This window comes from Megachile rotundata, chromosome 3, assembly GCF_050947335.1.
Source record: "Megachile rotundata isolate GNS110a chromosome 3, iyMegRotu1, whole genome shotgun sequence".
Taxonomy (NCBI): Eukaryota; Metazoa; Arthropoda; class Insecta; order Hymenoptera; family Megachilidae; genus Megachile; species Megachile rotundata.
In genome coordinates this window covers 16,021,306-16,036,180 of record NC_134985.1, presented here as the reverse complement: position 1 = coordinate 16,036,180, position 14,875 = coordinate 16,021,306, and the positions used below count along the sequence as shown (strand labels likewise).

At 35.5% G+C, this 14,875-nt stretch overlaps 1 protein-coding gene and 1 long non-coding RNA gene across 3 annotated transcripts in view; one reads left to right on the top strand and one right to left on the bottom strand.

The window, feature by feature from the left end:
• Positions 1–8,233, bottom strand: part of CalpC (calpain C) — a 47,060-nt gene extending 38,827 nt beyond the window's left edge. Inside the window, exon 1 of the mRNA XM_076529543.1 lies at positions 7,199–8,233. Coding sequence (XP_076385658.1) covers positions 7,199–7,207 — 9 coding nt within the window. The 5' untranslated portion in view covers positions 7,208–8,233. The remainder of the gene's footprint in view (positions 1–7,198) is intronic.
• A 1,638-nt stretch (positions 8,234–9,871) lies between these two features.
• On the top strand, positions 9,872–10,794 carry LOC105662213 (uncharacterized). 2 transcript variants are annotated; one of them, XR_001095643.2, is made up of 3 exons: positions 9,872–10,204; positions 10,293–10,401; positions 10,487–10,794. It is a non-coding gene; the product is annotated as an uncharacterized LOC105662213 (long non-coding RNA). The 2 variants fall into 2 exon arrangements; XR_013037561.1 differs by lacking the exon at positions 10,487–10,794 and having other exon boundaries at positions 9,876–10,204; positions 10,293–10,416.
• Positions 10,795–14,875: the final 4,081 nt, after the last annotated feature.

The following is a 14,875-nucleotide window of genomic DNA, read 5'->3' as shown; positions in this document are numbered from 1 at the left end:
TTTTTCCGATGTCGTTCTTCGAGGTTGTTACCCTTTTGAACATCGACGAAAGTTCATTCGATCGGTCGATTCTTTGCTTCTAAATGGTACACAACCATCTTTGCTAATTACTATAATCATCGACTATCTACTTCATTCTTTCTAGTTCAATCCTTTCGACGTTTCGAAACAACGAAGTTTTATCTTCGTGCTACTTTTCAGGTTATTTTCTGCGAAGTACTATTTCTTATGTTAATAAAAATGTAATTATGTATTATTTATTAATATTATGTGGTGTTAAGGATTGTAATATTTAATATTGTATGAACAATTTTGATATTGTTTAGATTTATTAAATAGTATATGACTTCATTAAAAATTGTATGAATGTATGGATTAATCAATATGAACATATGCATGTGTATATGTTCACACATATGTATTATGTATATGTATAAACATATGGATGAATCAAGTATTATATGAATTAATTATGTATCAAATATAAATTGATCATACAAGTTAAATATTAAATGACTTAACTACATATCAATATGCAATGATTATCGTATAAAAAAATAATCTCAAAATGTCTGCCGATCAGCTTTCTCACCTATGGTGTAACCTTTGCAGCGAAGTCGATTCAAAAATTTCACAAGCCTGCTGTGTAATTTTAGAGAAACTACCGTTTTTTCGAGCACTGTACTTTTTTATCTGCACGCATTATATAACATTCGATTTCAACAATGACTAAAGTTATCACATTAAGTAAAATTATTAGGTATCCATTATAGAAGGCACAGTTAGCTAGAGTACAGTTATCAGTGATACATGTACTGTTATCAGTGATACTTCAAGTGTAATATGGAGCGATTATCGACTATTATACAAGTTAGAGAATTAGAAGAAATGAGATAAAAAGAAAGTTTGAATTTGAAGATTGATTTGCGACGCACTCCACATCACTTGTGACGCACTCCACAGGTCAATGTCACAGATAACCTTATGAGTTTTGAGTTCAATACCATTTATACAATTAAAAACAGCTAAATTTAGAGTATGTGCAATATTTCAAGTTTTGTTATTTATTTTAGTATTACGATAGGGAGTAGCTAACTACAGAAAGAATTATAGGTTAGGTTAACATCGTTCATAATTAAAATACCTCTAGCGACATACACTTTCACTGCAGTTCATTACTTCTACGAAGATACCAAGTGTCCAAATTAATTTTACTATGTAACTGCGATTAAAAATGACCTTGATCTCTCCAACCCCTCCCTATTCAAGTCTGAGATACCTCGCAATGTTCTAAGTCTTGGAATGCGAAAAATACAAAAGCAAGATTAAAATTGCCAAAAGGTAAGCAGCAAGCGTAAGTAGTTAATTAATTTGAATAATTCCTGGGGTGTTCCCTTGCGCATGATACATTACGTTCGTTAGCCCGAGGTAACAAATGAACTCTGGAATCTGGAGAACCCGGTATCACAGATTTTTAGCGGCAAATATTTTTAGCGAACAGACGGTCGGAAAATAAATCGCCGTGGAAGCAAGAGATTCTCTTCAATTTATAATCCCCTTCGGTCCGTGGGAGGAACATGGAGGCTGTAAATCGTAGGAAAACGACGACTCCGAGCATCGGAAGCGCTTTCTACGATCTTGCGAGGTCCCGGTAGAATTCTTGAAGAAGAGACAAACCGCGAGGTGGACGAGAAACGGTACGTTAAACGACCGGTCTCTACTATTGCCTCTCCTGTGTACACGCGTTACTTCGTGCCTCGGTAATTTGTGTGTTTCGAGGTCGTGGAGAGAAGACCCGGTTTCGAGCTAAGGGAATCTCGCAAGGTAGAAACGCGTTGGTCGAGTTCGAGGTACCTCGACCATAGCCGCCAACAGGTGCCATATGTGGATGTGTTATTGTCTATCATTCTTCTCCTTCTTTGTATGTCTCTTTGTTTCTTGTGGCCACTCAGGCGTACACTTTTAATTTAGTTCTTTCTGTATTCCTAGCTATTGTTTCAAGCTTTCAAATTTTTCAAGCTCTCAAAATTTTACATCTTTACATTTTTATTTTAAACATTTTATGCAGTTTAATATTTGGATATTGTATGTTGTAAATACTTAAAAAAATGGAATGACCAAATTCTTAAATATTTTTTATGTTGATATGTTTGATTATATACTTATTCATATGCGATGAACATATGTGTTCATATGTGGTGAATGCATGTGTGACACTGCAAACTCAGCTAAAATAACTACCGGTTAAATTAAATTTACTGGAAAAGGAAATGAAATGAATATTTGATGGTTCTAGACACTTAGGTACAGATACATACAGATTGAAAAGATGAAACATATTTAAAATTTATTCTTGACATTCTTAAAAAAGTTTATTCTTAATATTCTTAACAAAGTTTATTTGTTAACAGTCTGTCTTACAATGTATCTAACCACATACACATCCAACAAGTAAATTTTCCAAATAACTCAAGAATCTATTGTATATTCCGACATGTGTCTAACCTAACCTGACTGCTCCTTGGTCAAGGATTAATAAAACCAGAGTTCCAAAGAATTGTGACTGCACTGAGCGACAGGATAATGCAACGGAAGTAAGAAAGTGTGAGGGCCTCGTAACACGATGCATCGAAAGGCAACAAATGCGTTTAAATTATCCGGACACGAGCTTTCGCTCACGTGATCGAATTCATCCCCGTCGTTCGATGCGCACGGCCATCTCCGTTTCCGGTTAACAGATCCTGTTGATTCCGATACATACTCATGGCACGATCCATCGTATTAAGGCTGCATGCATCGTCGCTCGCACGTCCGACGAAATTCAATGAGAAATCAATGTATTCCAGGGTTCGGCACCGTGAAGGAAAACGGGAGAAAAAATTGCAAAATTTTTCCTGGCAATGCTCGATAACGCCATAAACGAATGCAGTTGAATTCGTAATCGCAAGTACAATTCGCTATAATAGCGAATAAATTTGAAAGGAATTTTCCACCCCTTAGGTTTCACTCGTTTCCTCCTGCTTGGTCTTTTAACGCGTTTTCCGCTCTGTGTTCGAACATCTCAGTAATTCGTTTCGATGCGTGATTACGATAAGAGTCTTAAAACACTCTTCCTTATCGGCTCCTAATTACCGCCTACTTTATAAATTTCTCTTCATAATCCATTTTCTATTTTTATACGAATCGCTCGAGGCGACAGGTCTACCGTGAAGTTTTTGGATCTTGTGTTTTCTTAAGATATCATCAACCTTCGCTGTCTCGTTGGTAGCTAAGTTTATACGAATTCGGTCGAATAAATACCTAATCCGATCTGAGCCTTTGATTTGTAGTAACTGTAGTTATATCTGTTCAGAAAAATATAGAAAACACCTGTTTTGTAGACACGTTCCTTAAACATTTAATTAATTTTGTATAAAAGAACGGAATTTACATCTTCTTAAGATACGATCAACCTTCCGCCATTTTGGAGCACACTTGCACGAAACCGGTACTATAAATACTGTATAATCTGATGTAAAGTTTTGTTCTTTAACTTCGTTTTTAATTTCGTTATATTCATAGAAAAAACCACTTCATAAATATACATTAATATTTCCTAAACATTCAGTAAAAAGTATAATTTTAAAAAGAAGAAAGAAAAAGTATCTTCAAAGAGATTTTATCAAAATTTCTCAAAGCTGATTTATTCGGAAACAATGTTTAAATAGTAAGTCTTTTATCTATAATTTCTCTTCAAGTTTTATTAAAATTTTCGTTATACGAAAATAAGCGATCAATCGAAAGTGATCTCGCATTCTTCAAAATCCAGCTGTCCATTCATCGTGGAATGGTTTCATAAGTTGAACACAGTGCCCGCATGCGATTACGATATAATGTTGATAGTGGGCGGTGTAGCACGACGTTCAGAAGACAATATAGACGGCCCTGGAGCATTTTTCACTTTCTCGTTTGATCGCCCACATTCGATGCTTTTGTAACACGTTGTCTATGCAGCCGGTGTAATCGTACACGAGCCTTTAGACACATCCCGCATACGTATTTCCACCTTATGTTAGGTCAGTCTCCTGCTATGCGAGAGCATTTTCTTGATAGACGTCTTTATTTTACTGGACATTTTATACGAGACAGGGGGGATAACCAGGTCACTACGTATTTCTATTGGTATTTGATTTTATTTTGGGGTTGGAATATTTGGGAGATGGAGATTTGGGAATTTTCGGGATTTTGGGAATTTTGGGATTTTGGGAATTTTGGGAATTTTGGGAATTTTTGGAATTTTTGAATTTTGGAATTTTGGGAATTTGGGAATTTGGGAATTTTGGGAATTTTAGGAATTTGGGGAATTTGGGGAATTTGGAGATTTTGGGAATTTGGGGAATTTTGGGAATTTGGAGATTTTGGAGATTTTGGTGATTTTGGGGATTTGGGGATTTGGAGATTTGGGGATTTGGGAATTTGGGAAGTTGTGAGCTTGGGAATTGGAGAATTTGGGGATTTGGGAATTTGGGAATTTGTGAGCTTGGGAATTGAAGGATTTGGGGATTTGGGAATTTGGGAAGTTGTGAGCTTGGGAATTGGAGGATTTGGGGATTTGGGAATTTGGGAAGTTGTGAGCTTGGGAATTGGAGGATTTGGGGATTTGGGACTTTGACAATTTGGGGATTTGAGAAATTGGGGGATTCAGAATTTGAGGAGTTGAGGATTTGGAAGATTCAGAATTTGAGGAGTTGAGTATCTGATGAACTGAAAATTGGGGGGTTCAGAATTTGAGAAGTTAAGAATTTAGCAAATCAACAATTTGAGGAGTTCAAAACTTGAGGAGCTGAGGATTTATTGAACCGAGAATTGTTTTAGAATTTGTAACAACAAGTTCGCAAGAATTTCCAAATGAAACTTCACAAACAAAGAAATTACTTGAGTATCATAAATCACTTAAATCTCTTTATACCTTCAACCTCATACAACATTTTAATAGTTCAAGTGTAAAGTATAATTTTACGCATAACACTATAGTTTCCCCAGACTTAAACTATAATCGAGCGCCATTACCCGCTCTACCCCTACATCCCATAATGGCGGAATTAAAGGCGCTACATTATTGAAACTTCAAAGTTAACCTGCTCTCATTGATTCCTAGTTTCCTACACTTGCTTTGAGAAGCTTCACCCTGTTATTTTTCACTTAATCTTCCTCTACGAGTCTTCCGCGTGTTCACATTCCGGTTGGATCAAATAGTTTCCATTTCATTAGATAGATTCGGTGTACCATTCCATGGTGACTTTCACGTAAAGAAATCATTCTGGTCACATAGCGCGGCGCACCTCGCTAGAAATTCCATAATGACCTACTAGTACCAAGGGAAATCTTGGCTACGTGCACTGGTAAGTATTCTTTTGTCTGCCTGTGTATCAGAGTGTGGAGAACACAAAAATACGTCGAATTTCTTTCCGCGTTGTTGAACTGTCGATAATATCGAGATGGACAGATTAATTCTTTATTCATCTTTGAACATATGAAGCAGAAGAAGTTGAGTATAAGTTGTATAAATTTTTACATTTTTAAGCTTTGACATTCTGAGGATTTATGAGTGACTGAGTCAGTGAATTTCTGGGTCCTCAAGTCAAAATAGTCCACAGGTAGATCTCAATATTTCTATATTCTCAAATGTTAGGATTCAGGTATCATTGTCTTCAATGTTCTATGTTTACAAATTCCTATGTCCACATATCTCTACATCAAGTCTCTAAATTCTCATAAATCTATATTCCCAAATTCTATCAGTTCAGAAGCTTCTATATCCCCACATCTATAGCTCTATTCCTAGAATACCAATTCTTTGGATTTCCAGATTCCTATGTCTTCAAATCCTAAAGTCCCCAAGCTTCAATCTCTTCAAGTACCTATAACTTCTTCATTTTTAAATTCCTAGGTCTCCATATTCCTAGATCTCCAAATTCCTATATCTTCAAATTTCTGGACCACATATTCTCACCACATCCCTACATTACCATATTCTTAGACCAAACCGTAATGTCCTCAAATACCTAAACTCCCTCTCAAATCTAAACTTCCTACCCAGACCTAAACTTCCTACTCGAACTTAACTCATCTCCAAACTCTCAAATTTCTATAAATTTCCAAAAGTCCACAAAAATCAACGAGTGGGTGTTTTTTTCAGCCTTGTTCCTAAGGGATATTTGTTGTCGACTGTACGAGTTATGATATTCTCCGGACGTTTAAGAGCACAGCGAAACACAGTAAGTTTCTCGGGTGTCTCGTTTCTTGCCGTTTCTTTCGCGTATAGGAAACGGCGCGAACGATTTCATAAGTTAACTATGTACTTTCTCCGTTCTCTCCTAATAGCCTTTGTTGCATCGGAATCGCCGCAAGAAACGTGTAAATAATTACTCAATTTAATCAATTAGCGTCGCATCCAAGCAGAAACACATTAGAGACCAACGGAACTGTGATCGATCAATCAGTTTCGTGTTTCAACTCGTAATAAAAGACTGTTGAATGATTTGAATGCGTAAAAACGATGCACGTTGTACGCGTGCAAACGATGCATAAATTACCAGATTGCAAATTTAAGAAACATTCGCTCCATTAATCATTGATGATATTAAATTTGTGGGAGCCATAATTGACGACCCTCTTAATCAATTAAACTAAATGGTAGCTACTACTTGATACCCTGCATCAGTTATGAAATTACAAATTTAATAATCTCTTGTTTTAGTTAGTTGTCTTTCGATGATATTAAACTTGTGGGACCGGTCATTGAACCTTGTGAATTAATTGAATTAATTTTTTTAATATTAGTAGTGTACAATTTCTATTTAGTAAGTCATGATATTAAAAGTATATGAAAAGGTGTCATCTCCTAGTTAGTCGACTATTGTATTAAATCTATGGTAATGTTACATGATGATCCTTCTAGTTAGTTGACTATTGTATCAAATCTGTGGTATTGTTATATGATAATTCTTGTGTATACCAAATTATACTCAATTATAGATTAACTTCTACTTGATACCTTGCATAAGTAATAAGATAAGAATGTTAAGAACGTGTATCTCAGTTAATCAACGATATTGAATTTGTAGAAGCGATCAAAGTTCAAACATTGACTGACGCTAAGTCCATATCAATAACCATGAATACTAAACCTAGTAATGATTAATCGAGATGTACTCACGTTAACCATCCGTGCGTTTCCGTCGCGACGTCTCTGGAGGCTGTCACCTCTTCGCGGAGGTCCTCAAGATCCTCCTCAAGGTCGCGCCCTCCTCTCACTTTATCGCTGGTCCCCGTGTCGGAAGAAAGGAGAAGGTCCTTTACGCACACACTGACCTTACAAGCACTTGCACTTTCATCGATCGAGCTCACTTTTACGCGGAACCAAGTGCACGAAATTTAAAGAAAAAAATGGAGGATCGATCACGGGGAGGCGTAAGAAAGCCGTATCGACAACAGATTAAATAACAATACGGTTGAAAATCGTGCGAAACGGGACGAGAAAGGAACATGTCGCGGCTCCGGACAACGGAGCGATCTCGTACACCACCGGACTACAACCGACTGACTGAATGACTGACTGACTGTGGCCAGACTACAAGCCGTGAACTGCCAGTCGCGGATCCAGACCCGATCACCACCATCCTTAAGCTGGCCTTCCTTCTCTTTCTCTGGTCGCCGACTTACTGAGGAACCTCCTCTCTCTTTCCCGTAATCCCCCTCTTCGACACGCCGGCGGCTTTGTTGTCCTCTTCCAGGTATCTTCGATTACCAATTTTACCAGAAACTTGGATTCGATGAAATTTAACCCTTTAGGACCGCGTAATTTTGCAGTCGAATTGTAGCAATTCCGAAACATTTTGTCGGGAAGTTTCATGAACTATGTTGAGATTCTCAGATTCGTATTTAACTATATTGCGAAATTTTCAAATTTTGAGATGTTCATATTTCTGCAACTATAAATTGCAAATTCCCAATTCCTTTCATTTCTAAGTAATCTTTGAATACTTAAATTCTCAAATTATAATTCATAAGTATTCAACACTGTCTGTTTCACTATTAATATTACATTATGCTGAAATTGTCACATGTTCAGGTCGGTAAAAATTAAAATTCGATCCACGCCATCTAACGTTTTGCGTTTTGAGACTGCTCCTGGTAGCAGGATCGCAGAAAAGCGAGGAGGTATTCGGAGGTTCCCGCGCAGTTCCTGCGCATGCGCAGTAGGACCAGACTTGTCTATTACAATGACGCCTACGAATAGATCGATTTACGATGAATTATATTTATTAATCACTTGTTTTCTGAGTACAATTTATACACTTTAATAATTGAGAAATATAATTAAATTCAATTACTACCTTTTCGTGTAGAATTCACTAATACATTCTCGTGATGGTATTACTGGATAAGTATTAATAATTACTTACTTGTAAATAAAATCTGAATAAATATTGTATGGGAAAATAGATAATGAAGTAGAGGCCGTTCTTTAATTGGAAACGTGTATAAATTGTAGTCAATAGAGGAGTTATAATTATTTGCTGTCAATATCATACCTTACGACGCCATTTCGAAGAGGTGGCACCAGTCTAACTGAACAACGCGTGCGCAGAAATGCGCGGGAAAGTTACTCCGAATACCTCCTCGCTTTTTTGCGATCCTGCTACCAGGAGCAGTCTTAGAACACCTTCCACTAGATGGTGTTGATCAAATTTGAACTTTTACCGACAGATTGTTATAAACAAAATGTTATCCAGTTACAGTAATCAACTTTACAATCAATCGAAATTTTCGATACTGTCATAAAATTCTTCCGTAACACAGTAAAACTGAAACATAGAAAATTTATCAAAGTATTAAATGCAGTTCTTCAATATTTTTTCTTGTATTATATTATGTACACTTCACGCGTTAACTTCCCTACTAAAAACACGAATTAAAGACAAAATAAAAGAAATAATAATGAAAGAATATGAATCATTTCATAAAGTAACCGTCAGTCAAAGTATTAATTAAAAATCCGAGATTATTGAAGATCCGTATAAATTTTCCATTTTAACTCGACTGGTTGCAGTCATAAATTGCTTCCGTGATAATAATCAGGAAAGGTGTACGAATATCTTTATTCGTGATGCAAATTGGTTTTAAGAATTAACGCTTAATGTAATTGAAAGTTTTATACATCTTTGTGGTTGGGAATGATTTCTGACAGTTACAACGCATTCATTAATCAAGAGAAACTACGAATGCTTCTAAAAAAAATTGCGTATTATACTAAACTGCGTACTTAAGAAATACGTATCATGTGCTGCTAATTAAAGTTTAATAAATTGATCATTAAACCTTAATCTCATACTCCAACATTACTATAATTTTATACTCTGCTTTCACTTTCCAAATTTTGCACTATCTTTTCAAATATTCATTTTTCATTTGTGATCTTTCTCTGAAAATTATTATATTTTTTAATTCTTATACTCAAATATTTTTTAGTTAGAATAAATGTATATGTTTAGTAAGTCCTGGGTTATTACCGGCTCTGCCATTTGAAACTTACCGCGATTAATAATATCTGTAATAACACTATTATAGTAATTGTAACCGTAAATATTAACAATGGCGATACTATCCTTAGTAATACTGATGTTATCTCCCAACATAAATTAGTTCTGCCACTTAAATTAAAAAAGGAAAAGTTTCGTAACAAAACACTTGATAAAACTGCCCTCATCTAAGGTCATGGAGAAATCATCTAAAAGGGATCAGATTACAATTAAAACTCGATATAAAAATAGGAGTAGAATTCTTGAACGATCGATGCGGCGCGTCGAATTGTTCTTTTGCGAAGAACAAACGTTCTCGAACAATGGCGAACTCGAGTGACGGAAACGCGCGAAATTTACCTTTAATGGCGGGCAAAAAAGTGTACGAGCGAGAAGAGTAGCGAAACGGGAGCGCGCGAGGGAATGTACTGGAAAAAGAGAGCAAAAGCAAATAATAGTTGAAAGAAGAGAAAACCAGGATCGTGGCCCGGGGCTGTTCTGGTGAAAGCTCGTGCACTTTGTTCGAAACAACGTTCGTTTTGGCATCCTGCCAGGAACTGTTCTCTCTGGCAAGCAACAGCTGATTTCTCAAACTGTATTCTCCTTCCTTTATTTATTGACCGTTGCATCACTTGTCATAGGTGATAACAGCATCACAAATGTTTGGTATATTAAAAATTTTGTTGGAGACAAGTTTTATAATATTCCTAATTGATAACATTATTTTAGGTTAGGTACTGTTCATTTATCTTTGACAAAATATAAAATGCAAGCTGATGTTATTTAAGGTGGTGCAGCATATTTAATGCAACGAAGAGAACGATGGATAATATATTTGGTGAATTCACTTGTATTTTTTTAAGATGTTTTATTTATTGTACAATTATATTTTATTATTAGTCGTGTAATTTTGATGATTAAAGGGTCATCTGGAAAATGCTCGCACTTTTTTAATTATGCAAATTTATACAAGAAAGGATATATAATAAAATGGACAAACCGAAACACCTTCATGTTTCGATATCCACCAAATTTTGCAAGTAAGATGTTTTATGCAAAAGAAAATTTTTATAACAATGGTTTTTTGTGACACGAAAGAAAATTTTTCATTCTTATGTCATTCTCTGTATCATCGACGAGATACAGTATAGGGTACGAAATATTCTGAACACAAAATCCCCATCTTTGGACCCATGGAATATATTGCAAACAGTATAAAATCAATATGAATAAATATATAATAAATATATAGCATATTAATCAATAAAATTGATATTAATTGAATTTTTTATAAAATTGAACTAGTAGCGCCATCTCTCCGGCGAACAGGGTGAACTACACACTTTTGAAACTGTAGTTTAATTAGTTCACATTTTCTACCGCTAGACGGCGACACACAAGAACGTGGTGACCATCAGAGTCGTTGGTCAAGAAGAGTTCTGTTACCAAAGCCACTGGTCAAGAAGAGTTCTATTTCAAAGGTGTTGGTCAAGAAGAGTTCTGTTTGCATTTGTGAACAAATGATTAATTATACAGAGTATACCAGAGGAGACACTCTCAGTCGGTGCTTTTGTTCTCTCGAAAACGCTGATCTTTTAAATTGGTAAGTAAATGAGCGAAAAAATTGAAATCAAGCAAATCTACTTTCATATCAATCTCTAATAATTTCGAATATATTTGTATAAATTTTCAATTTTATTGAAAAATTGGAGAAGAAAAAAATATAACAAAATTATTGCTCTAAAAAATATAAAATTATAATAAAATTAACATTAGAATAATTATACAACATCCAGTTGGAATGGTCGCACGCTATTGGAGGATTACATGGTGTCTAATTGGCTACTGCAACTACCAATCACACTTACACTTGACGAGGTCAAACGTGCTCAGTTGTGTTTCGGAAGTCGAGGAGGTCGGACGAGCTGTCAACACTTACCGGTACGAGTCAAGGATTCTACTTAACCGATATTGTGCTTGTCCCTGCGTTACCTAATGTGCTACTACTAGTGTTTAGTGTGTTTTATCAAGTGTTTTTTAATAAATACGGGGGTGTATTAATACGATTTATGGTGTGGTTCCTCATGTGTCAAAGTGATTACCAGTGTGTTACTACATGTGATAGTGCATGCTATTATGGATTATTTATGGTGTTTTGTGGTGCGGTTATTTACGTGTTTTAGTGAATTTTAATTTTTTTTTTTTAAATTTTAACTTGATTTATGGTGTAATTCTACGGGTGTCAAAGTGATTGCTAATGTGTTACTACATGTGATAGTGCATGCTATTATGGATTATTTATGGTGTTTTATGGTGCGGTTATTTACGTGTTTTAGTGAATTTTAATTTTTTTTTTTAAATTTTAACTTGATTTATGGTGTAATTCTACGGGTGTCAAAATGATTGTTAATGTGTTACTACATGTGATAGTGCATGCTATTATGGATTACTTATGGTGTTTTATGGTGTGGTTATTTACGTGTTTAGTGTATTTTTTTTTTTTTTTTAAATTTTAACTTGATTTATGGTGTAATTCTACGGGTGTCAAAGTGATTGCTAATGTGTTACTACATGTGATAGTGCATGCTATTATGGATTATTTATGGTGTTCTATGATGCGATTATTTATGTGTTTTGGCATACTATTACAAATGTTTTAGTGCATTTAATGGTGTTGTTACCTATGTGTTTTGACATATTGCTTATACTGATTTAGTGGATTTAATGGTGTGGTTACCTATGTGTTTTGACATACTATTACAAATGTTTCAATGCATTTAATGGTGTGGTTACCTATGTGTTTTAGTGTACTTTCACAAGTGTTGCATGTTTTGTAAACCAGTTACTTACACATTTTTTCAAAATTTTTCAAACATTCCGAATTTTGTGGTGTAGTTGTTTGTGATTATTGCAATCTGTTTATACGTTACAAATTTGAAAATGCATGCTTGTACAAGTACAATAGACACGTTGAAAAATAACAAATACTATTCGAAATTCAAATTGATTAATCGTTGTGATTTTTGTGTGCTTAAAGGAGGCCTCTCTTGTGGACCTATGGTTCTACCTGCCTAACCTTCAGTCTACCAATCGAACCAATCAACCTTGAGCCAAGCTGCAACCCAAAGCCAAGCTGAAATCCAAAGCCAAGCTGAAATTCCGAGCCAAGCTGAAATTCCGAGCCAAGCAGCAACCATGTTCCAATTGCAAGGTGAATCGATCGCAGTGATGCAAGTCAGCGATCGGTGAGTCGCATGCTTTACGTTTCCTCCGGTTCCCATCATGTCGTAGGACGAATGGTCCGAAGCGACACGGGAACTGGTTGTATTTTTATTATTTGAGCGAGCATAGTGACCACGACTGTACGATCGTGCAAAATTCGTACAAACTGTTTATTATATTTATTAGAGCAGGTCAGGGTTTTCTTGTACATCGCGTTTTAACTTCTTTTCAATTTAAAATTAAAATTAGTCATAGAAGTCGGATGACCCTCCGATTTCACAGTAGTTGTCGAGTCATTTTCATAAAGTTATCGAGTCACTTTCAATTTTTACGTACGCGTGAAAATTTTTTAAATGAATATGTACAAGAAAGTATCGCGGAAAACAGATTTCGATATCAAAGTTATTTACGAATGTTTGAGTCATTTAGAAATTTACTTTGATATCACAAATCTGTTAAAAATGAAACTACCGATATACTTAGATTTTTGCAAAGTGATCTTCCAATTTCCATTTTGAAAGTTTTTTAAAGTTAGAGTCAATTTTTGCTGGAAGACACTTTATTAGCATGTTTCTAATCATGTTTTTTAGCTCAGGATTTTCAGCACACATGAAGAAAACTGGTAGGTCAAAATACATGTGGCCGTGTTCATTTTTATGCTCTAAATTCATGCGCGTGCTTAGTTGCTACTCGCATGAGTTAGGGCAGGTGGACACGGTTTAGTTTTAAGATGTTTGGCGATCGACAAATTGACAGTGAATTATCGACACAAGTTACACGTGTGTGTGTGGTTAGGTCGTGGACCTTGTGTCGATTAAACTATAGATTTATTTTTTAAATTTTGCAAAATTCTATTTGAAAGTGCATACAAAATGCAAGTCGAGTCATTTGAAAATGCATATAAAATGCAAGTAGAGTCATTTGAAAATTATATAAATTGATTAAGTTACAAAATTGTATTAGTAGTTTAAATTATTACATGTACATATTACATTGAATATTCGAAAGAGTACGAAAATGAAATATGTTAAGTTCACTGTCGATTGTCGATCGATTTCAGCAAAAAGGTATGAACTTAGAGTGTGAATGTAGTATTGAACTCGGGTGTCGGAGACGTCCCGGGACGTACTCCCTAGGATTAGGCTTTTTTGCACCCGGGTGGTATGTGTGAGAACCGTGGAGTGTGTTTTTGTGAGAATGGACTTTGCAATTTTTTAAATATAGCGATAGGCAGGCAGGTAGCTTACTTCTGGTGTGAATGAGTTAGTTTTAAGTAGGTAGGGCCAGAGCAAGCTTTCACGTTTCTCTGTCCTCCTCTCTCACACGTGAGATGCTTGCATCTGGGGGGTTCACGAAAAATCGAGAAGAGAAAAATATTAAATATGAATTTATTTAATATTCTCTTGAACTCGATTGTTCGTTCAGGCCAGGCCTTTTAGTTTGTAAGTCGCAGTCGGGTTCTAGATCCGACTGCAAAAATGAAGTATACAGTGAAGTGAAGTGAAGTGCAGTGAAATAAAATATTCTGCTCGGACATTCTTTTACGGACAGCGCATTCTAAGAATCGCTGGTCGTATATCTTTTTATTTCGAGTCATTATTATTCTTTCTTACTAAACTTATTACATATTACATAAAATTTCGATTTTGTTATCAATCGAAATAAATGGATAGTATTGCAATTTTATTTTTAATAAAACTGTCTGCTACCTGTTTATGGAGATTGATAGCAAAATTGAGAATTTATGTAATTGAAAACTAAGAATGTCCGAGTTACCGTAAAATTTCGCGAGTGATTTTTGTGAGGCTTTGCCGAAGAGAGAAGAGGCTATATGCCGAAGAGCCCCGGCAAAAGTTGCCAAAGAAGAGGGGAACTATTAATGGCTGTCCATCTTAGGATGGACAGTCATTTGTCACTATGCTCGCTATTATTTTCTTGTATTTTATATGTGCTTTTTGAACGATACGAAATGTATCGTCACGTTTTGCTCGAATTTTTACGAGCATAGCCACTCGCGATTTTATTTGTATCCCTTCGCGATTCGAGATTTTTATGCCCTCCCAATTAAATTTTGAGATTAGAGATTTTTG